Raw genomic sequence first — 24,641 nt, 5'->3', positions numbered from 1 at the left:
AGATGACTTCTTGGTAGCCATGGGGCGGTGGCTGCCAAATCTGGGGCATGACCTGGGAGCATTGCTGGAGCTTATATCAGCAGCGCTCTGCGTCTGGGCCAGTTTTAATCCCTATAGTTTGTTAGTCCCTAGAGAGAGATCCCACCTTTGTCAGCACATCCTCTAGCAGCTCTACTTCTGTCTTGGGATGGAAATGCGCCTCACAAGAGAAAGCCCTGGCAGTCTCCTTCCCTCTGAGCCCAGTAGGTTCATTTCATCTACATTTCATAATCCTCTGCAGCAGTATTTGCATTTTATGCATTTGCAGTGAGCACAGTGACAAATCTCTAGCCAAGGTCTCTATGGGTCACTGCTGAGGCTCCAGGCACCTGCCCCATGGATCCAGGAGCAGGGAAGCCAAGGTGCCACTTCCCAGCCCAGGTCATGGATCTTGGTGGGTGCCTGCACTGGGAGGCATCCCAGGAGAGGTTGCATTCTGGCTTGCGTCATGGTGCTGAGCCCTGAAGTCTGACTGCTCCTGTATCCACCCCAGTCACATTACCCCAGACCGCAGGGAAAACTGGCATTCATGGATGTCTGACTCACCTTGCCATGTCACGCCAACAGCTGCTGGTCTTTGCCCCTGGGCAAGGGGTGAGGGCCAGGAACAGGGTCACTGCTCCCCTGAGCCAGGCACCAGCTCTGCTGTAGGAGACTTGTTGTCTACCTCATGCTCATTGTAGACCCAGTGATATTTTTCATCTTTGCTGCAGACCTGTTGGCAACATGAGTGGCAGATAGTCCCTGCATGAGAATGGCAATGAATTGCTTTGATTTTCAAGTCGATTCAGGTACCACCTGGTGACAGGAAAAAGTAATTACCAAAACCTTCACAAGAAGTTATTCCAATATATTACATAGTAATATTTACCAAAAATCTGATCATATCAATGGTATTTTATAATCTTTGTAACTATGTGGAGACCTCCAAAAGCACTGACTTGTCACAGAAATCTCCATATGCTTTGCAAAAAACCTACAAAATGTCCTTTCATTATTCATAATCGCAAACCCAAGAGAGACTGCTGTGATCAGTTGGCATGACACAGGCTAGGGATACAGTTCCAAAAAACTCCTGAATTACTAAGCAAGAGCATTTATTTTAGAAAAGCATCCACTTCTCTTTTAAAAATTTCTACTGCAGCAGAATTCACCACAGTTCTTGAAAAGCTGTTCCAACAATTAAAATAGCAGTGTTTGAATTAGTCTAATTTCTTTAACAGACACCAAATCTTACCTTTGCTAATTTAAAGAGCTTCTGCCACTGCATTTCTGCCCCCGTAGGTACACTGAGACTCTCATGGGACTGAGCCTTCTCCTGGCCATTAGAGACAGGTTGAGCTCCACAGTGCATTCACAAGAAAATGCTTTTTATTTGTAGCCTTTCAGACATTGTTGTGGCTTTACTTTGTGGCAAGCTTATTTATTTCAGTATATTCCACATATCTCTGACACCAGAATGGGACAGAGTGTTCCAACAAGATGGTACCAGTATGACAAACAGATGAGTTATGAGGCATGTCTGCCTTTACTTGTCTGTATATCTGAGGTTGCTCTACCTCCTTTTTGATTCATTGGGAACTCATGCTCAGATCCAACAAGCTCCCACATCTCCTCCAGTGTCTCCTTTCCTCTAGCAGAGTCACATCTTCCTTTGTCTCTTCTTTATTCGAGGACATGCAATACTTCATCAGGCCATATCAGAATAGATTTTTGGCATCCAGCTTACTGAGCACAGCAGAGCCCTTTTGTGCATGTCCCCTTCATTTAATTTGTTCTTCTTCAGTCAGTGTAGCTGATTCAGGCTACCACCATCTTTTCATAAAAAATCAACATAAAGCTTTTACAAAAATGGACAGTGGGGATCCTTTGAGATTAAACCTAAAATCATCCATTTTATATAAAAAAAATTGAAGTGTACACTGAGTAGCATGGAGAATGTTTATTTTTCCCTTCTCTGCAGAAGTGAAGCCTAATGGCATATTCTTAGGGGTCACTGTACCTTGGCTGGTGAATTTCTGTGTTCTCTTTATGGCTTTGTAAGGCAGAAGCCTAGAATCAGCAGGGTTTTGAAATGCAAAGTAAGATTTTTTCCTTTACATTTCAACTCCTTCAGATTCTGAGGGGCTCAGCTGGTGGGTTTTATGGCCAACAAAGGCAGGATGGAGAAAGCAGCTGACTACCAATGCTTTTAAATCCCAGCCTGAGAAGTACTCACTCCACTGAAAATCTCTATCTGTAATAAATATAATCCACACCAACACTTGAGGAAGTTAATTCTTTAATCCAATCTAATCTTAGAAGACAGTAAAATATTTGTCTGTAGATTCTTGGGTTTGCCTCATATCCCTTTTAACATGTGATCATTATTTTTTGTTGAAGTTGTTATCCTTCTCACAAGAAGAAAAAAGAAATTGTCGGAATGGGAAGGAACAAACAGTGTAACCAGAACTTCAAAAAAGTGTAAATGATCCAAAATTACACCTGTACCTCAATGCTCAGAGAGGATAAATAGCCAGATACACACACATCCACATAAACTCCTTTTTTCTTTGATGTCCCTAATACAAACGCTGACCAAGGACTGTCTTGTTTACTTTTATGGAATAAATACATGAAATCAGAGTCCAAGGCAGATGTACTACTGACTGGTGATTTCCTGTTGTGTTCACTGAAGCTACAAGGCACAAAAAAATAACAAGAAAGGAATAAAATCCAGGTTGTAATACAAGATTGAACAGCATATTGATGCTGGTAGGAGTGTCTTTTTCTGCACTTATTTTTTTAATATATATGTGCAAGTGCCAGCTTAGTCACTGATTTCAGAGAAAACCTGTGAGCACTGGCTGACTCTCCATGTTTATCCTGCAAAGAGCTCTTTACAGAGGTGACATCTCCAACATCTCCATTGCTCTCCAGCCACATCTGTGCTCCAGTTTCCACACCAGTCTCCTTTTACACCATTTGTCAGCAAATTCACCACCTCCCTTCTCCCAGTCCTGCTTTTACCCACACTGTAAGGCAGATTAGAGAGAAACCCACTGTACCAAAAATAGCCCCACTCACAAAACAACCAAATTCTGTTCCCCAGTCCAGGCCAGGGTGCTCACAAACCACAAATTTGTGTTCTCTAATACACTGGTCTCTTGCTCTCTCTCTTTGCTCTTTGCCATGGTGAGGAACTAACATCCTCATATTTGGACGAAAACTGAGAGCAGGTACCTCTTTGATGCCATTGCTGGAAAGGCACGTGGAAGAGATTGGATTCTGCACAGAACTGGTCTGCTTTAGGGGTCCCCATCCATCCCACATTGTCAAACCATGCAGCAGCTTTTTCTCTTTATGTCTGCAACGGGGTGAGCAGGCATGGGGCTTTCACAGGCAGCATGAGGGGATGCTGCAGTGTGGCCAAGCCCAAGACAACATCTGTAGCCAGCAGCCTCTGGACCAGCACCTCCTGTGCAGCCCCTGCTGGTTGGCCCTGCTCTGGGATCTCTAGTGCAGAAAGAACCATGACACACAGTGCAGACACATCCTCTGGGTCTCTGCTGTTCCTCAGGTCTGTGCAGCAAGCACTGCTCTGTATGGCTGCCTGCTGCTGGTGTCTGCTCCAACAGAGGTTCTCCTGCTTTCCTCTATCCCAAATACACAGCTCTCACAAACCCTGCTGACATCATTCCTCTGCACAAGGCCCTTCATTTGCACAGTCCATAGACTCAGAGGGGTGCACTTTTCAAGCGTTTATTTCATCAAGGACTGTAGTTATGTGCTGTATTCTACAGCAATGAAGGTGGTTAGTTTATCTATCACCTCCAACCATCTTTCACTCCACTGCCCATATTCTGCTCTTCCTCAGTCCTTTCTCACCATCTTCAGCTACACCTTTTTGTAGTATCTTCTCCAGCTTCTTCCCACAAAGAAGCTGATGAGCAAGCTGCTTTCTCTGCATGGTGCAGAGCAAACATATTTCACATCAGACCTTACTGCAACCAGTAGACTCTGGAGAGTCCCAAGTCTTAAGGTTCCTCCACAAGACCTGGCTCACTTTGAGAAAGCAGCCCTCAGCAGCCAGCCAGAACTGCATTTGTCTTCCTGCAGCTGACATAAACTGGAGAACTTTATACTGCTCTGTTTGGCGTCATGTCTAATTCAGAAGAACTGTGACCATGTAAAACCGCCTGGATGAAATCCTTATTGAGTGGTCTCAAACTGATTCTTGTGAAAATTGGACATTCTTGTTAAAGCATGCTGGATTTGCACATGCAACAGTTTGTCAGGAGCAGTTTCCTGTGGAGAACTAGTGTTGGGGATCTTTTTGCAAGAGTAGCCTGTGGCTGAGGCCTTTTCCTGTGGAGTTTTGGAAGCAGAATTAATCTGCTAGGAACTGGCATGGCATTTCTGTCACAATAAGTGTCTTTTGTACATTTTAGTTATGGTGGAAGACAGGAGCAGGAAGAGTCACAAGCACCTTAAGGAGCTCGAGATCAAGCTTAAGACTGCCTGCAATGCCCTGGGAGGAACTTCACTAGCTGGTGCTGGCAACCCAAACTGGAACAGTCCCTTCCTAATTGCCTTACTGGACTATCTGTTTACTACTGAAGCTCTTGTAGCTGCAAATTGCAATTCAGATTTCCCTGAAATATCAACAAAGGTGAAAAGAGGTTTTTCACACAGAGTTGAAAGCATGGGAACAGCTGAGTTTGTGAAGCTCTGCCCCACCATGGTGTGGATCCCTCCTATCAGAAGTCATGGTGTAAATTCGAGGGCACAAACTATGTGCTGTGGTAACAGCTGATCTTAACACTGGGGACAGTCTCCACAGGGAATCAGATTCTTGAAAAAAATCCCCCAGTTTCAATAAATTTTCTCTATGGTTCCTGCATCCCAAGACATGCCCAGGCTGCAGCCACAGTTCAGGATGGAGACAAAAGTGAGTGATCACTACAGCTGTAGATTTTGTGGTCTGGGACAATTGGCTGATTTGTTAGATATGATTACATAATATTTAATATAATATGATATTAATATTTATTAGATTATATATGTATTGCATATTATATTAATGGCAGGTTATGTATTGGGCTATGGGAATTAAGCTGACTACTTGATTGTTACTCTTTTTTTTTCCTACCACAGCTTTGAAAAAAACCCAAAGCAGTGTATGCTGTGCAGAATATGGTCCCACTGAGAACATTTCCAAATATTATCTCCATCTGTGGTGAGACAGAATTGTCAGAATGATTTCTTCTATGCTATTTTAAACACACATCAGTTTATGTTAATACTCATTAACTACTGTTGAAACTTTTATTTGAGGAATACTGAGTTACAAATACTACATAAGAAAAGATCAGTCATCAGCCATGAGGTTCATAAGCAATGTTGTAATGATTAATTTTTTTTTTCATTAAAATCATATTGAGATCAATATCTTGAGGGTCAAGAATGGTAAATTAAGCCAGTGTGTTCTGACCATTCTAGTAAAACTTAATGTTGAGTTCCTCAGTAAGCGGAGCAGAAATCCGCAAAATCAGTTTCTGTGGAAGAAAAGAGACACAAAATAATGAGTTAAGGTAAAAAAAACAAAACAGTTCAAAACAGAGATTAGGAAGTGAAACTTGCGTTTACACCTTCATGTTTTGTTTAACATATCTGGTAGGTGAGGCTGACTTGATGGCAGCATGCATGTTCCTACTGCTGTATTCAATTCAATACCCCTTTTAGAAATTCAGGAATGGTTTAAAACTAATTAATAACATGAATGAAATATTAAATTATAAATACAATATCTGTCATGCTCTCTCTTTGTTCAATGTTAAATTTAATGTATTTTGTGCTACTCACATAATTTCCATTTTCAGTACTTCACCGGTTTTATCTTTAGGTTTCAGAACTAATAATCTCTTAAAATGCATGATATCCATTCACACCTCTTAGCTATTTCTTTGCCAGCCCAAAAATTCATGTTAACATTACTCTAACAGTCTGTGTTTACTTAAATCACTTCTTCAAATTATCTAATATTTTCATCTTTCATCAGAAGCAGTTCTCCACCACTGCTTAGTGAGTTGGAATTCCACTTAGTGAATAATTAGCCTTTTCCTCAAATACAGGGAAAAATCCAGACATAAGTCCTGCAAACCCACTCAAACACTAACCTGAAAATTGCCAGACAGCCAGAACGGCTACTCCAGACTGCAACACTGCATGGACATTGGGAGCTATGGATGCTGGGAACCTCTGCACTTCCCAGCAGAGGATGCAAGTGTGATAAAAAGAACCTTCCCTATGCCCAGGTCATTTTGTTGTCAGCACAATCCTGGCCAACAGATGTACCCTTCCAATATCCCTGCTGCAGTCACTGTGCAGTTCCTTAAGGCATGAGACTCCAGAGGAAAAAAAAAGATAACAGACTCCTAATAATAGGAAGATTCTGTGATATTGAAAATGTCAGATCAGGGTAGTGCTGCATGAATCAGAGAGAAAGAAGTGGCTTATTACTAAGCAACCTGTTTCTATTTATATACAAATAAATATGGCTCAATAAGCACTTTAGCACCCTATTAGGTAAATATGCTTTCTGTAAAGCAAAACCAATGTGGTAGAAGTTGGTTTCTACTGTAGCCCTTCAAACAGTGGGGTCTCTGCTTGATAAACTATTACACAAAATGTCATCTCACTAAGCCTGTAAGAAAGTGGCAAATTTTCCCTTTGTGTTTTATTTTTTTAATTACATGGATAAGTTTTCAAGATCTAAACCCAAGCTGCTGCTAGTGCTCTTTTTTAATTTTTTTTTTTTTAGAGGGTCAAACCTGAGATAATTATAGGTAGCAACATTGTAACATCTGTACAGGGATGGTGGGAGAGGTTTGACAGAATCTTTTAGAATTGGGAGAAGAATATATTTACTTGGTATAAAAAAACTTTTGTGCAGTTTTGGATCCCTACAACATCAGCTTGGTGGGTTTTTTCCTCCAGCATTTGAAATAGATCTAAAGTCACAAAGATAATCTTTTGCTCTTAAATCAAATTTTAAATTATACTTTTGTGACAAGCTTATTAGTCTTTTTAAATCATCTTTGTATGTGAGGCTGTTAGTCTGCAGTTATCTTCTGGATTTCTGTGATTGGTACCTTCAAACACATCTCAATGGGATGTTTTCTTTACCCTCCCACATTTATGTTGCTTTCAGCTTGCTTAGAGGCTGTTAAACAATTTCTTCTCTTGAGGCAATACTGATTACATTTATTTATGACATTGTCTCTGAAAGTGAGATTTTTACAATTCTCCAAGGCAGAAATTTATTCTCAGCAATTTTCTTCCTTTACAGATTCCTTCAATAAAACAAATGGTAGTACCAGGTATGTATAATGGGGATCACTCTCTGGTTACAAATGAAACTTAAAACCACTAAGCCACGTGTGTAAGGTAACATAAGATGTGACATCCACTACTTGTTGCCTCAGTTATCTTCCACTGCAGGATGATTTAGTGGCATTTTGCAGTGTTAACACCAGGAGTTCCCTAGATGCAGACCAGTGCTGAGATGTGAGTACACATCTCATACAAAGTGTGCACTTCAGCTTGGTGGCTGGTCACAGATACGGGACAACTGGCCTGAGGAAAGGAAGCAAAAGGTTTTGCTCCTTTTGTCTATACTCCTGTGCAAAAGAAAATTGGGACCGCAGAGGCTGTTGCAGCTTAGGGTGTATTAGGGGTGTGCAGTCTATCCCCTCTGGACTACCTCCATGTTGGTGCCAGAGGAGCATTGCACAAGCAAGTCATGCATCTTGTCTGGAACACTGAGGCTTGGCACTTTAAGATGCTGAAACTATACCTCTTGGAAGACAGGAAGATGCTCCTTAGAGCCAATTACACTGGAACAATTTTTGAACACCAAGTAATTGCAAGAAAAAATCCACAACACTTATTTTCAGCAGCAGATAAAAAACTTTGACACGTTTTCTCATTTTATCAGAATGATAAGAATGCCCATAAAACTGCTAACAGTGCTCTCAGCTCGTGGACCTGTATCTTCTTTCCAGTATTTCATTAGTTCAAAAATTTGTAAAAGTGGCAGACATTAAGTAAAAGAGAGTGCATATGCAATAGCAAAGATTAAAGTTTCCTAAAAGATCTCGTGCTTTTTCTTTTCTTTTTTTTCCTCTCCTAAATGTCAGACTAGTTGTATCAAGAACTGGTGTCTGGTTATACTTGGAAATGTAAAGGGGTGTGGATGAGAAACAGTTCCTGTCCTTCACTGACTTCATCTCTCTTCACTGTTCTTCACCTTCCATTCCCTAAGTTTTTTCTTAACCACTCAGTTCAGCTCTTACCCCACTCATCTCGTAAGACAAAGCATCTCCACGGATGGATCTTCCATTCAGAGACACAGCTTGAGGTCTCAGTTTCAGGCCAAGAATGGTAATTTTGTCGTACTTCAGAGTGTCAGCTCCACGGTAGCCATTTTTAATTATTTCTGTCTTCAGGCTTCCCTGGAAAAAGCCACAGAGAAAACTTTAGGACCACGACAGCTCTTTAGAGGTGACTTGCTGCACACTGTTACAAGGTTTCATCCTTGTCAGTGAACATACAGAATGTCCAATGTAGACACTGACGTCATAAAGGAAAAAACAACAGTCACATTAATTTGCACATAAGAAAGGTTTCATGTATGATTATAAACTAAGAAAGTAAATAACATTTACAACATTCATTGGATTACGAATAGAAAAAACATGTCCAAGAAGACATGTTTTTCTATTTTTAATCAATGTAAATTTTGTTCTTGTACCCATTACAGAGTACAGTGGCATATGCAAAGCCAAAATCCAGATACAGAGATTCAATTAGTGACCTTAAGACAGATTTAATTAACATCCAAAACTAACTGCTTTAAAACACTAGCATCTTCCAAAAACACCAGCTGCTAGATATTTTGCTCCTATTTTATATACCACATCTCCTGCTAGAAACCTCAGTTATATATGTTCCAGCTTTAAGGAGACTAAAGGAACATTGTATGTCCACAGAGCTGTGTTTGTTGTACTTTTTATTTACTATATATCCTATATTTAGGGGAGTACCAAGAGGACATACAAAGTCATTAAACTAATTCATTTGGAACACCAGTGACAGTAATTTCCCATACATGCAATGAAGAGGAATCATCATATCTCTTACGTGATCAAAGTTGTTAAGGAAATAAAGGTGAATTACACTGCTCAGGAAATGATGGATTGCTATACAATCATGACTTTTTAAAAATATGCCAAGGAGAAACCCATGATGGAACCTTTTGCATAAATTAGCTTATGGTATTTCAGTGGTGCATTGTAGGAGGGGAGCAGGAGCTAGATCAAAGTATTTGTAACTTAGGGCTGTGCTTAGACTGCTTATTTCAGGCATCCGCACTAAAAATAAGTGCAAAGCCCCAGCACACTGATTTAAACTGCCTAAATAAGGAATGTTGGCTATTATTCAGCAAACAGGGAGAGGCCTCCAAAAGCCTCCAGCAAATGTTGTAGGGTACCTATATGTGGTGTCTTATCCCCCCTGGCAGAGCTCCAGCATAGAGGGAGGCTCAGTTTAGAGAGAGCATCTCCTTATGGTGGTTTATTGCTGTCTCACGTGTGGCTAAGCAGGAGAGCCAGCTCAGGTGGCCACACAGACCCAGGAAGCACAGTGTGATGTTGAACTTGGCTCTCAAGCTCAGAGACCCAAGACAGGACTCTTCAGTAGGCACCATTTTCCCTGACCAAGGTCTAGAACTGGAGGTCTTGTGGAAACAGAATCACAGAATATGCTGAGTTGGAAGGGACTCATAAGGATCATGGAGTCCAACTCCCTGCCCTGCACAGGACAACAGGATGGTCTGGGTGGATGTGACCCTCCCCTCCCCAGGCATCTAGCGGTGAAAGCAATTGCCCAGGAAGGTCCTGACTTCTTGTTTGAGGGAGTTATGGATGTCACTCAAAACCCCATAAATGCAAAGTGACATGAAGCCCTTGATCTGATGCCAGGAGCCAGGATTTCTGTACTCTGAGCAGAAAGGTCATGAGTTTTCCTTCTTATCATCTAGCTCTGATCCTATCAACTTCACCTCTTTTGCCCCCTACATTTTCACCCTGAAAACTGGACCAGTTTTAGGAGAAACTTGCTTTCAGGCTATTCAGTCACTTAGTGCCTAATGCATCCTTTCAGAAGATCCCATTTCATTGGACAACCCTTCCATCACCATTCTTTTAGTACAGTCTGGACCCGCTTGGTACAGGGCAGAGCACACCTGCCTTGTCTGCCACCCCTGGGGATGAGGACCTCCCTGCTCATCCCTGAAGCACAGCAATCTTATACATCTGGATCAAGTATTTTCCTAGCCTGGTGGGCTTCATATAAGGGGGCACTTTGACTTAGGTCACGTAGTCACTGTGAGTGTCAAAAGGGGCATGTCAAGGGAATTAAAATGCCAACTGCAGTGAGACAGCAGCACAGAGCAGGAGCTTGAATCATTCTCTGAGACTTAGGTGCCTGCCCTTGTCTTGAATTCTTCTTTATACTTCTGAGTTTTTTAAATGAAAATATAAAATTAAAGGGTCTAATCCTGTGGCTGTTACTTTTGCAACACCCCATGCTGGGTTCAGAGTAAATGCAGTGATGTCAGACCTTACCAGAAAATCTCTCAGGGAAAAAAAACTTGTGTGTTCTCCTAAAACTAGGTGTGATTAAATTATTCATCCACATTTTTTTAAGAATATAGAAATGTGCAACAAATACTAAGGCCTTCATAGATTTCTCATACCTCTACAATTTGCTATTTGAGATGGACCATTTTCTTTACAAACACAGAATAAAAACCTCAACATTAAAGATTACTGGAATGCAGATAGGGAATTCAGTCATGGATGTACAGGCAGAAGTCAAATATGAGCAATGAGAAATGGAAGTGCCAGAGAATCAACAATCTAATTTGCACAGTTCAGAATTTAATATAAAACTGGATATTGTTTTTCTGTAGCCTTCCTGCAATAAATTACTATACACAGACTACAGAAAACCAAAGTGATTTGTCTTCCTTTTTGCTGTTGCAACATCCTTTTTTTCTGAAGAAGAATGAACTTTTTTTCTTGGTAAATCAAGAACAAAGTAAGTTAAAATTAAATTTAAAGTCTACCCATGTGGTATTAGTTCCAGGAAAATATTTCACGAATATACCAGGCTACATAATAAGCCCATTGGCTTATCCTGGACTGCTGTTGCTCTTTCTCCTGGAAGACAGACCCTCTACGAGCAATATCACAATAGAGGTTAACATGATTTTATTGTTTTGAATATTTTTTGTAGATTACTTTGGGGCTTTTAGGAATACATGGCATGAAAATCATGTGTCATTTAGGTTGGAAAATACCTTTAGGGTTATCAAGTTCAACCATTAACCCAGCACTGCCAAGTCCACCACTAAACCATGTCCCTGAGGGCCACATCTACACATCTTTTAAATACCTCCAGGGATGGTGACTCCACCACTTCCTAACTACTCTAAGTAGTTTATTCCAGAGCTCGACAGCCCTTTCAGTCAAGAAATTTTTCCTAATACCTAATCTAATCCTCCCTGGTATAACCTGAGGCCTCTGGTCCTATCACTTGTTAATTGGAAGAAGAGACTGACCCCCACCTGGCTACAGCCTCCTTTCCTCCAGGTCAAACAACCCCAGCTCCCTCAGCTGCTCCTCATCAGACTTGTGCTCCAGACCCTTCACCAGCTCCTCTGCCCTTCTCTGAACACAGGATCTGAGGTCTGGCTTCACCAGTGGCAAGTACAGAGGTACAGTCATTGCCCTGGTCCTGTATATTTCTGATACAAGCCAGGATGCCCTTGGCCTTCTTGGCCACTTGGGCACATGCTGGCTCATGTTCAGAAGGCTGGGGACCAAACCATGCCATAGTCTACATACAATATCCTATTTCTTACCAAATGCTAGAGTTGCTGATGAAATATGATCTGTATAGATGGGTTATTGAAGTAGGTTAAGGTTTTTCTACAATAACTCCCACAACTTACTATCATATACTTAATGAGCTTATGGCAGATATATTTTATAGTATTTTACTGGACTGAAGCCTTGACTGTTGGGCTTTTCTATAGGTCTTTCCCAGGACATGTCTGTGCAGAACTGAGCACTGTGTGAAAGGCATCAGAGCACTGACCCTGAGCTAATCTGCTCCTGTGCTGCACAGAGCATCTGATCAGCACCGCGGGTTACCAGTAGCGTGCTGGATCTCTCCACAGGATGCCCACCATGGGAGCAGTGTCTGTGCTGTCAGACAAGGAAACGCAAGCTAAAGAATTGAGACTACGTAATTCTCTACACCACAAAACAAAAACATCAAGTGATCAAAGTTAAAAGGTTGCTGGGATATCCTGAAGAGAGGAATCTAGCCTTCTCCCACCCGTCAGACTAAAAGTGTTTGCTAGGAAGAAGACAAGAAAAAGGTCCCTTGTCCCCAGGAGCTGCAGATAAGGAAAAAAAAAGGTTGAAAAAGTGGGTTTTTTCAGATTCGTATCACAGCAGGGACATTAATGACATGTGTCATTATGGTACTCAATGAAGCAAACACAAAACTGCAGGATCATAGCTGGACTATTTTGTAGCTAGCTGTAAATGAAAGCATTAGGTAGCTTACCCGGTTTATAGACTGAGCTAGAAGATAAAAAGCTTTCCAGAGAAAAGTTAGACATCAGCACCTTAAAATGGCTACACTAAAATACAGCTACCTCTATGTAAGTAGGTACCTTGTATGTTGCCACTTACTTTGCTGAATGTATATTTAGCCAAGAAGTAGTTCTCTTTTTCAATAGTATCTGTCAAAACACAAAGCAAGGACAATTGATATCAAAACAGGCAGCAAAATCCATAAGCAGTTCACATTATTGTAGCAAGTGGCTAAGGTCAGACTAAGATGATTTGTGGGCTATTTAATCTCTTCCTCTAGTCTTAGGTTGATCTCAGGAGAACACAAGGTGAGAGATTGCCCTCCCTAGCAGACCAGCTGCTCCCAGTGTCACACATTTCTCATATCAAAAGGCTAACTTCAAGAGCAATCTGCTTTTTGCCTTCACAGAATCACAGAATAAGATGACTTAGAAGGGACCCTCAAGGATAATCAAGTCCAACTCCCAGCCCTGCACAGCACCATTCCCAAGCATCGCCCCATGTGCCCATGGGCATTGTCCAAACACTTCTTGAACTCTGTCAGGCTGGTGCTGTGACCGCTGCCCTGGGGAGCTGTTCCAGTGCCCAACCATCCTCTGGGGGAAGAACCTTTTTCTAATATCCAACCTAAACCTCCCCTGACACAGCTTCAGGCCATTCCCTTGGGTCCTGTCAGTGGTCACCACAGAGAAGAGATTGGTTCCTGCCCCTCCTCTTCCCTCAAGAGGAAGTTGTAACTGCAATGAGGTCTCCCCTCAGTCTCCTCCAAGCTGAACAGACCAAGTGACCTCAGTCGTTCCTCATATGGCTTCTCCTCAAGGCCCTTCACTGTCTTTGTTGCCCTCCTTTGGACACTCTCTAACAGTTTAATGTCTTTTTATATTGTGGTGCCCAGAACTGCTCCCAGCAAACTCAAGGTGAGGCTGCCCCAGAGCAGAGCAGAGCAGAGCCAGACAAGCCCCTCCCTTGCCTGGGTTCACATGCTGTGCCTGATGCCCCCAGGACACAGGTGGCCCGCCTGGCTGCCAGGGCACTGCTGACTCATATTCAACTTTCCATTGACCTTTTTACTGTTCAACCTGGGGTCAGTTCTCCAGTTATTTCTAGCAGGAGCCAGTGCCATTATGCTGCTGAAAAGGGGGCCTGAGGAGAGCCCTCTATGCAGACACTGCTTCACAGCAGGGGACCAGGCTTACCAATGGAATCACCATCATCCCAGAAGAGAGATCCAGAAGCTTGTCCTTGTTCATCCAGGGCAATAATCAGTCCAAATGGGTTCAGGCGGCTGTTGACAAACACATTGAGAAGTATCAGTACAAACCTGTGTGCACTGTCCCTTCCAAGTAACTTAACAAAAACTTCTGAGCACAACTCCCATTTTAACATTACTAAAAAGGTCATGACAGAAGAATGACAACAGTGTTTACCAAAAGGACTCCCTAAGTGATGACAAAATCTTTGCCTTGCTTTGTCCCACTGAAGTGTAAAATTCCCACCTTTTGAGTGCTCATGTGGACAAGTTCCCCCTTCTTTTGTGGCCTTAATGTATGATAACTGGACAGTCTGGGAGTTAACGGGTATGGTTGCTGCACAGCGCTGTCCCGTCTCTTTCCTACTCAGATTAGCTTCTGAGCATAGGTCAGACTTGAGACCAGCACATCCATTGGCATGGGGAAATAATTTTCCTGAAGAGAGATTTGAGCTTTTCCACCTTGTTTATGGCATTTGATAAATTCGCCCAAGAAGAGTTTTGCATTTCCCCTTGCATACATTTCATCTGAATGACTGACAGCAGGTCAGTGTGGCAGTAAGAGGTGCAAAAGCTTTTCTGAGCATAACCACAGAGCCAGGAGTAGGCGTCAACCGTGCTAACAGTGACATGGGTCATCTTTGAGGTGATTTCTCCTAATGAAAGGGAGCAAATAGTGGTATAAAAATACTGTACTTATCACTTGGGATGGCAGCTGGGAGCTGCAGATAGTCTCTCTTCTGTACTTTCTTTTGATTGCTTTTTTGACTGACTGCGAGTCTGACCCACATCGTGGCTGCTTGGTGACAAACACAGGTGACGTTACCTCTCAGTAGTGGTTGTGGCTGGTGCCTGTTGTGGCAGAATGTACCCTCCACGGATGTACAGAGGGATCTTGCTCAGTGGGGCAGACACAGTAGCATAGTTCTTCTTCCAGGCATTTGGCACTCTAAGACCCTACCGCAAAAATTAATGCAGTTAAAAAAAATGCCAATCCAGGCACTATACATATACACCACTGAAAAAGAGAGCAAGGGGTACATTTTCATTTCAGTTACATCAGTGAAAAAAACAAACTAAAACATGGACTTCAGGAGTATTCCTGTAGTTTCTTTTTTAACATGAAAGAGGATCTAGCCCCTGCAGTTATGCATATGCATGAGACAGAAGCATCATGACTGAAAAACAGCAAATGGTCTTTAAAAATGGTATCATTATTTCATATGCTGTGAAAAAAAAGCCACTCATCAAGAGACTGAGCAAAAATAAAAAGAAACTTTTGCTTCCTCTTTTTATACATATGGAGCCCGTCACAATTCAGTTTAAGGTAAGTGATTCATAGTCATTTGGGAATGTAAACTGTAGATTTTCTTCTCTTCTAAGAACAATTCTTCCCCTTTCAAAAAGTAATTACAGCATTCAGTGAGTGAAATTTGTGTGTGTGTAGACAACCAGCATTAAGTTCTCTGCATCATCCTTTTCTGGTTTAATGCCTCAAAACCAGCTGTAGGCAAGACTTATATACAGAGTAAATAACAGGAAGGCTTTGCTCTTGCCCTCTGTAAATGGTAATAATGATTTATGGCAAGCACCCAACCTTGGTTTGGATAAGCACCACGTGCTTAGCATGACAAGTACGTGCCAAATACTGGGAGCTGAGCAATGCCAGGGGCAGGCACATAGGCAAGGCAAGGGACACAGGCCACTGTCCCTGTGCCCAGTGCAGCAAGGAGGCTCAGGGGGAACCACAAGGAGAGTTGAACTGAATGTTCAACTTTGCAGCATCACAGTTTTATGAAAAGAGAAAAAGGGTTGGATGAACATCCATCTGAGGACACCAGCCAAATGCTGAAAATGACCAAACTTATTTAAGAATAAGCCTGAATTTCCTCTGAGAACATTTCTGTTCTGCCTGCTCCTCTGCCAGGGGCACTCAGGAGAGTTAACAGCAAACAGCCTGATGATCCTGGGCTCACATTTCTGAAAGCTCTTAGCATCAGCTTAACTGCTTCTGTTGAAGCCAACACTGGGCTTAGGCTGCAGATTGCAGCAGAGCACTTTTGGAAATGCGGTCCTGGTGACGGTGTTGGGAAGGTCAAGACTCACAGTCCCTGAAAAGAGAAGGTACTGGCATGTCCCACAGAGCAGATTGTTCTGCATCTCTTGGAAGCATCTTCCAGAGCGGGGCCTCACCCTGCTCTCACAATATGCCTTCTGTCAAAAGTGATGCATGTGCAAAAGTACATGCACAGGAGGGCTTGTGGCATGTTCTCAGGAGTGTGGCTTAGGTTTCTGCCTCTGTCTCTGTGCAGGGAAGTGTATCAGAACAAGAATTAAAAGTGGGGGGCAAAGAAAGAAATCCTGGCACTTTCATGCATGTCTAGGCTGCTCTTGAAAATTCTGTTCACTGTGACTTAGAGCTTTACATAGCAAAAACAGAAAATAAAATGTTACTGAAAGACGTGTAATTTACTCTCCCAGCTAGCCTGATGTAAACTTTTTGTTCTTCTAGTTTCTAGTTAAATACAGATGCTGTGGCAAAAATACTGCTGAACATTGCTGAAAGTTATTTTGCTGGAATTGTACCATTTTAAATTATGTAAAAAAAAAAGTAAGAAAATGAATCTTAAAAATACATACGGTATAGTAGTCGAACCATTGTGCTTCAGGGAAGTATACAGTCACAGATCTTGCTCCCTGTAATTGTTATAAAGAGATTAAAGTCTTTTTTCTTTTTGCATTTCTGATATTACATTAGCTTTATTATATTTGTGCATGGAGAGATGTATGCTGAATATTCTAATAATATCAAATTTTGGATATTATGGCTGGGTTACTGTCCTAGCAGTGAACTAGTGCTGGCTAATCTATAATACTAAACAGACAAGCCTATCCTATTTGGTGGTTTTACTGCCACATCCCGGGATGAGTCAATGTTACATGATTATTTCATTCTAGTACATAACTCTATGTCTTGCAAATGTAACTGGCCTAGGTGCACTCCTCCAACATCCGAGCAGCCCCAGTGAGGGCTATGGCAGCCTTTGCAAGACAGGGCTTCACATCTGAAGCGGAAGGACACCACTGTTCAGTGCCTCTTGCACTGTTCCGGTCGCAGAAATAGGCAGAGAATAAGCTCTAGCACACAGAGGATACACAGATCCTTCTCTTCTTGTAAAAAATTTAAAGTTGCAGATAAGTAATAATAAATAATAAATGTTTTGCTAATTGCACAATTACTGTACTTTGTTTTGCAGCATGTGTTGTGTCATATCGCTGCAGGGATGGAATCATGCTAAAGGCACTTTGTATTAATAACTCCAGGAACAGCTGGAATCAAAACATACTTCCATTTTTGTCACAAGTTGCTTAATCTCACAAACAGATTAATTTTTACTCTCAGTGTAGATGTCTGCCCCTTTGCAGAATTATGGTTTAGCCCCAAGGACTACCCTAGGAATCTTGTGGAGCAACTAAAGGTGGAAGAGTTAAGGCAAAGTTACCATTTGACATTTTAGGAGTTTTAGATATACGAAAAACCTTATAAAGTCAAGATGCTCCCCTCTCCATCTTTTCTCTGCAGTATTATGACAACCCTGGATACTCTGGTCTACAGAAAAGTGTGTAACCATCATCTGAGTCATGATGATTTTAGGGCCAGGTTGGATGGGGCTTTGAGCAACTTGGCCCAGTGGGAGGTGGCCCTGCCCATGGCAGGGGGGTTGGAACAAGATGATCTTTAAGGTCCCTTCCAACGCAAACTATTCTATGTCTTTATGATTCCATGAGCTTCACCTTTATGACTCCCTAAATAACAAACCAGTGTGTAAAGCAGTTCCCCATTCTAATTCTTTTTGGATGTCTCACTTGCTCTCATCCTAGGACTCAAGGAGTGAAGGGCAAGTCACCCCTGACCCATCTTCTCTACACAAGCAGATGCCATGCTGCAGTTTGACACAGTCACTGCTGGCCTGCACTGCCAGAGTGTGGGGCTTACAGCTCACCTCTGCCCCTGCCCTGCCAGCTGGCGCAGCCCTGGCTGCCAGCTATCACACTGCAAGACCCAGCAATGTGCTGCCTTCAAAGTTCTGCTTCCCTCATCAGGCCACAGGCATGCAGCCCTCCTTTTGTGCTGCAGTTCTTCAAAAAAACATAAAGAACTCCTTATCTAGACCCCCTATCATTTTATATATCTTTGTAATGTTCCCTTTTATTCAATTCTTTGCAGGAAGCCTCCCCTGGCTTGTCACTCCCTCTTCATGGGAAGGGTTTTTTCACATCCTTCCTCATCTTGCTGGTCTGAGACCCCGTGAAATCTCCTTGTTACTCATCAGCTATTAGAAACCTGTGTGAGTCTGAAGATAAAGGACTGATGAAAGAAATGCCTCAGTGGGGTCAGAATAGTTTTAGATGCAGGAATAAGATTTTTATATTAAATTCACAGAGACAAAAGGGTTAGTTAAAAAAAACGTGACTAACAGTGGCCTGTTTATATGTTTGATCATCAGCAACATCTAGAACTATATCAGATATTCTGGCAGCATGCTGATTGCAAACTGCACTAGGATACATCACATGAAAATACTTAGATCTGACGTACCTTTCCTGTGCTGCCAGCAGTCAGTGGTGGGCAAGGAGAGAAACACACCCTTGCTCCAGCCAAGCAGCGAGAGCCATGACCCCAGTACTGTGCCCAGCACAGCAGATGAAAATGCTGCTTTTTAAAACCTGTCCTGTTAGCAGCTAACATTATCATTATCGTTTCCATAATGACTGCCTTTGCCTGTGATGCTGGGAAACTCCTCCCATAGCCCTTGAGATGCCGCAGTTCCAAAACACTGTGGGTGAGCGGTAATATGGAAACCAGTTTGCTTTCATATCTGTGTGTTTCTTCCTAGCTTGACAATTACTGCTCTGTGTGTGTCCTTGGAAACTGCTGCCAGCACAGTAACAGGAGCACGTCAGGGGCAGCATCCAGCCTCTTTACATCCATTCCTCACTTGGAGTAGAAGGGAAAGGCTGTGCCCCCACTTTCATCCTCCCACTTCAAGTACTGAAAAGCTCTGTACTGTCTGTGCTGCTCAGGAATGTATTCTGCAAGCTTTGACAGCGGAGAGTAGAAGGGGATGGATATGAGCAAACATGCTCTGAATGTCATCCAATGCCCTAAGCATCATTCGTTTCTTTTATTCCAGTATGATGGCATTTTTAATTACAGTACTTGCCTCTTCAAGAACAGGAGCAATCATAAAGGCAGGTCCCCAAAGGAAGGCAGTATCTATTCCATGAGTCTCCTGATCAGAGGTAAATCTATTTTGAAAGTGAAATACACAATGTTAATTCACAGTCATTAGAATTTGCCAAATATTTTGATATTACTCACTGTGACAAGTAATTTGCTTCCTGAAAGTATCCTTCAACACAGTCAAATATTTTTCCTGATTGAGGGAATGCCAAAAGCTGGACAGAGATTCAGATATTTCAGTAATACCTACCATCCCAGAGCAGACCAGAACTCTCACAAAATGATGAAGCTGATATCTTTTCAGAACAGCAACAGTGGGAAAACAATTCACTTAATTTCTGTTCATTGGGCTGAGAGTTCATTGTGGGAACCAATGAGCAGGAGAGGGGCCAGGCCCAGGAGAGGGAACACAGAATAAAAACACTGTGCTCTAGGATCTAAAGCATTTGTGAAAATCCTTGGATTTGGCTTTCCACACCTTTCACAGATTTACATTTGAAATTGTTTGCAAGACAAACACAAAGCAACATTCATACATATTGTGCTTTTTAGCTGCCTCTCCTGAATGGACGAAAAACCTACGGAATTCAATCCATTTTACTCGATGCGCTAAAATTGATTTGGATTCTGATCATGTTCTCCAGAATGCTCAGTCCCATTTGCCTGGCATCACCTGCCTTCTCTTGGGAAGAGATCTCTACTCCACCGTGCTTCATCTAATGAAAATATCGAACAGCACCTGGCAAAGAAGAGACATCCTTCCCAACTTAGGAACCTCCACTCATCCAGCATAAAATCCTTGAGAATTTAAATAGGTTTTCAATCATTTGTAAGTCTATTCCTGAGGAAATAATTAATGGATCCTAGTTCTTATAAGAATGTCACACGAAGTGTGTCTCAAATCCTCCTAAAATCAAGGTACTTTGTACCTCCTGACTTCTGCTGCTCCCCTGCCCCCCTGCCACTCCAACAACACTGCTGCCTTGTCAGAAATGGCAACTGGTCTGGTTTTCACGCATTTTTGACAAATTCACACTGGCTATTGCATATTTACATATTATTCTCTAAGGACATATCAACTCCTTGTTTAAAAATTCATTTACTGTGTCTGTTTCACGGACTTTGCAGCTGTCTCTGTCTAAAGCCAGGTCTCTGTTGAACACTGGCTGGAGCAGAGTGGCCCCGTGTCAGTGCCCTGCTCTGACACCCTGCCTGCTTGGGGCAAAGGCCCACACTGCACCCTGCCCAGGCTTACAGAAATTTCCCCAAACAAGTAAAGATAACTTGGCAATAAAAAGACACCTATTGAGTGCTCAGATTTCTAAAATATTGCAAACTTAGAGGAGTACAGGAATACACGGAACTTAGGAAAAAATGTTCTTGAAGGCATGCCTTGGGCTCTACTTAAAAGAAACCTCAATTTATTCAGAGTTTCTTTTTCTGTCCAGAACAGTAGCTCTTTTGGACACATTAATCTTGGTCATTATTGCATTTTGACATAATGTTTTGTAAATATTTAAAGCAGATTACCGTTTTTGATTAATTACCTTGTCCTAAAGTTTTGAAATACAAAACATGAGTTTTTCTGTCATCTCAATAGGTGCTCTGTATTTTCAATTTCACTGTAATAAAATTGTAATATTAATACAATATATTTTGTTGTGGGAGATTTCAGGACAAAAAGCTGATCAAGAAATTATGAAAAAAAGAAGAATCAATCATATTTGTACATGGAAACAAGCATCTCACCCTCTAACTCAGCCTAATTTTCTCTTGCAATTATAGCAACCACTAGCACAAATTCAGTAAACAAATGAACTTCCCTATTTTGAAAATATAAGCCATTAAACCATTAAGCTGTGATCTATGAAAGGTCTTTAATTCTATCTACTACTTTGTCTGGTTAGATGCTGGCCTCTTTTCTGTCATATTTTCCCCCTGTTTAGCCTTTAAACACAACTTTCCCTTCCACTAATGGATTACCACCTCACGGTCTTTTTAGACAGCTGAGATATTGACGCCTCTGCTTCATGGAGTGAAAGCCTCAGAGGCACCAAATATGCTTATATGAATCTACAGGGATGTTGTTCTTGTTTGTTACTTGAAATGAGCCTCTAAATGTTCAAAATGGAATTAAATGTCCACACGAAATGGCTATTGATTGGAGACTCCCTGCCTGGGTACAGCTGTTTTCATGGTGAGGACTGTGAACTCTTAAGAGCTTCACCTGAAAAACGAATGCAGGAGTTTTTAGTTTTCCTTTGTATTTTTTACAAGTAAGAGGCAAGGTTGATGTAAACTTCCATCATCCATACACTGAAAATTCTGTTTCAGCTCTCTTTCTCAAAAACTCACGTTTCTCCTGTTAGCATCTGGGTCACTTTCTCTACTTGGGTAGACCCACTACTAAACTGCTTAATATTAATTAGAAATAACAAGAAATACTCATTAAGTAATAACAGTGAATAATAGTAACCAGAATTAACTAATAGTAGTAAAAAAACACTTTAAAGCTATTTTAGGATCTAGCTATGGCAACATTAGCAAATGATGGGACTAGGATGCCAGTGGGGGCACTGGGGAGGGAAACAGTTTATGTTGATCTCCTGAAGCCTACCCTACTTACATGCATTTTAGAGGTTTTATTTCCTAGTTATCCCACTCTGGTCCTGCTGACTAAGCTCCCATCAGTGTCTGTAGTGAACCTCTCAGCTTGGTTTCATCCAACAGAAGCCTCTGCTGGCACATCTGAGACTGCTCTATGACTCAAATCAAAGCAAATTTGGAAATTTGCTAATGTGGATGTGGCCCACATAGAGTACAGGTATGCTGGTAATGGTCAGAAAGGCAGCTTTAATGACACTAAAGTAATTCTGTATTAGCAGAGATTAGCTAATATTAATGCCAAAATTAATTTGGGCATTTACAATATTAACACAAATCACACTAAGCAAAAATAGACCTAAAAGAAATACTTGAAATAGCATATAGCCAATTGTAAGTTATGAGTATCTACAAAATTCTCCTTAACTTTATCTAGTAAAATAACATTACAGAGTAGAAAGAGGAAGGATACTGCTTTAAAATTTATCAGTTAACCAGTATGCTGAGTAAGCAGAACAGATTTTGTGCATATCGTTTCCATACATGAATTGTCCGCACTTTAGAGTAACCTCAGTTTAATTTGCAAGAAATGCCTTACCCTTTAATCAAAATGTTTTTAATCTAAACGGAACAAAAAGAACATTAAACAGGCCATGACATAGCCTGCCCCAATGAAATGAAGTTGTGGCAGAGCTTCAGGCTTTCCTAAGTATTATTTGCACTCCTTTTGCTCAACCTTCGCATAAAGCATTCTGAAGTAGAAAATTAACCAAAAGCAGGTAAAAAACTAATTAAAAGATGAGGACAGGGAAACTAGACCTCAGTTGGATTCCTGTTTCTTCCAAAAAGAAAAAATGAGTTCTTCCAAAAATCTGAGTTTAATTTTCAGAGGGGCTTTTCAGTCTGCATTTATTAATCTCAGTTTTGCACCTGCTTCTACACTCAAACATCTCTAGCTCTGTTTTCTCTGTGCAATTTGTGGACACAGATGCGTGTTTCATAGACAGCATGCAGATGCAAGTGCTAAATTGGAAAAAAAACAAATGCTATGTATCATTGGACTCTCTGTATGAGGCCTTTTAGCATTCTGGATCAGAATACAGATTTCATTGATTTCATTCAAATATAGAAAATACAGCTATGTGACTCCCATTTTTGAAATAAAGAAGAACTACGTATTTGCCTAAGACTAGAAATTTTCAGAATTCTTCTTTCTTAAGTTTGCCTTTTTCCTCCACTGGAAACAAATACAGGTTATATATTAATGGAAATACTTTGCACATATATTGAGAGTTATCTTTGTGCATATAACTTGACTGATTTAATTGTTCACCTGTTCTTTTAAGAGAGAGCATGCAATAATAGTACTGTGACTATTCTCCTAAGGATATCAACTAGTATATACACAAGAGCTCAACTACTTTTGTGAGCAAATTACGATAAGAAAGAGACTCCAAACTCACTCATGCATCAGTGACCGCACCACCGTGCCTCCGTGAACGTGAGACTCGTAGAACAGGGTGTACAAGTATGGCAGGAGTGAGTATCTAATCCGAAGAGCAGCACGAGATATCTTGGCAAATGCATCTCCAAACACTGCTGGGTCTTGTTCCTGTTCAGGAAAAGCTTAGATTTGTACTGAGCATTGAAAGAAACTCAGCAGAGAAGCTGAGTGCAATGTAAGGAGAGCTGTGGCTGGCATGATGCTACAGAAATGAGTGTTTAAATAAGAAAAAGCACTCATTTGCAAACTGCAAGATATATTAAGAACAACATCCATTATTCCCAAACTAACATTTGTATAAAATTCTTAACTTGAAAAATTCCAGTGAGTTCAAAAAGATCAGGCCCCACTACAATGTATGTGAGCCCTCTGCAGCCACCCCTAACCTTGTGAGGAGAAGGAAGCTGGGGCTCCATGTCTGTGCTCAGGAACAGAAACCCTGCCTCTAGAAATTAATTTATCCTCGAGATGCAAGCCCTCTCAGACAAAGGAGATAAAACACAGGAAAAAGGGAAGACTGATAATCTGAAGATCAAAGTCAAAAGCATAATTACGTTGGCCGCAAACATAAAGGCAAGTCTACTTAAAACAGTAAACTCACAGCCCCGCTGAAGCCAACACGTGTGACCAAAGTCACTGTGTGTGGTACAGAAAACATTCCATCCATTCAAAGAAACTGGATTTCTCCTCCTGTGTGCCCCATTTCAGAATGTCCTGACTAACAGTGCACCCACACACCAGCAGTGCCCCTCAGTTCCTTGCTGCCAGCGATGCTCTCCTGCGAGACAGGACACACACACTGGGTCCCACCATCAAGAGGACATGTTGGAGCAGTCTGTCTGTCTTCATTGGTTGGTTTTGATCTTACTCCAAGGCAACCTTGACTCTGCCATGGGATGAGATGCAGAGCACGCAGCCAAGGGCAGTGCTGATATGGGAAAGTGTTACATCTGCTTTAATTCCTCCTGTCCAACCTCTCTAGTGCTAACCAGCCAGCTTAAAAATCACATGGCTCTCTTTCTCCTTCATGAAATCTTTCCAGAGTACTCAATTTTCTCATTAAAACTGAAGACTATATGACGAATTCCAAGGATAATGAAACATAAAAGGAATAGAAGTAACAAAGCCTTTTATATTATCTAGTGCTTTTCAGACAAGAAAAATATTAATTAAACTGTTTGAAATACCAAATGAATTAAGCAAAGTGAATATTTAAGATTTTATTTTAACACTAACCTAATGCTAACTAAATTCAATATTTAAGTAAAATTTCACCATTATTTTGTTTAC

General features: G+C 41.4%; 1 protein-coding gene across 1 annotated transcript in view; it reads right to left on the bottom strand.

The window, feature by feature from the left end:
- Nucleotides 1-5,332: 5,332 nt before the first annotated feature.
- The window catches only part of LOC104686914 (sucrase-isomaltase, intestinal-like), a 63,362-nt gene continuing 44,053 nt past the window's right edge, over nt 5,333-24,641 (bottom strand). Inside the window, exons 16-23 of the mRNA XM_010395701.3 lie at nt 23,311-23,459; nt 19,224-19,308; nt 16,639-16,695; nt 14,825-14,955; nt 13,946-14,034; nt 12,849-12,898; nt 8,376-8,534; nt 5,333-5,576 (exon numbers count right to left, since the gene is read on the bottom strand). Coding sequence (XP_010394003.1) covers nt 5,517-5,576; nt 8,376-8,534; nt 12,849-12,898; nt 13,946-14,034; nt 14,825-14,955; nt 16,639-16,695; nt 19,224-19,308; nt 23,311-23,459 — 780 coding nt within the window. The 3' untranslated portion in view covers nt 5,333-5,516. The remainder of the gene's footprint in view (nt 5,577-8,375; nt 8,535-12,848; nt 12,899-13,945; nt 14,035-14,824; nt 14,956-16,638; nt 16,696-19,223; nt 19,309-23,310; nt 23,460-24,641) is intronic.

Source organism: Corvus cornix, chromosome 1A (assembly GCF_000738735.6).
Source record: "Corvus cornix cornix isolate S_Up_H32 chromosome 1A, ASM73873v5, whole genome shotgun sequence".
Taxonomy (NCBI): domain Eukaryota; kingdom Metazoa; phylum Chordata; class Aves; order Passeriformes; family Corvidae; genus Corvus; species Corvus cornix.
This window is presented reverse-complemented; position numbering and strand designations above follow the sequence as displayed.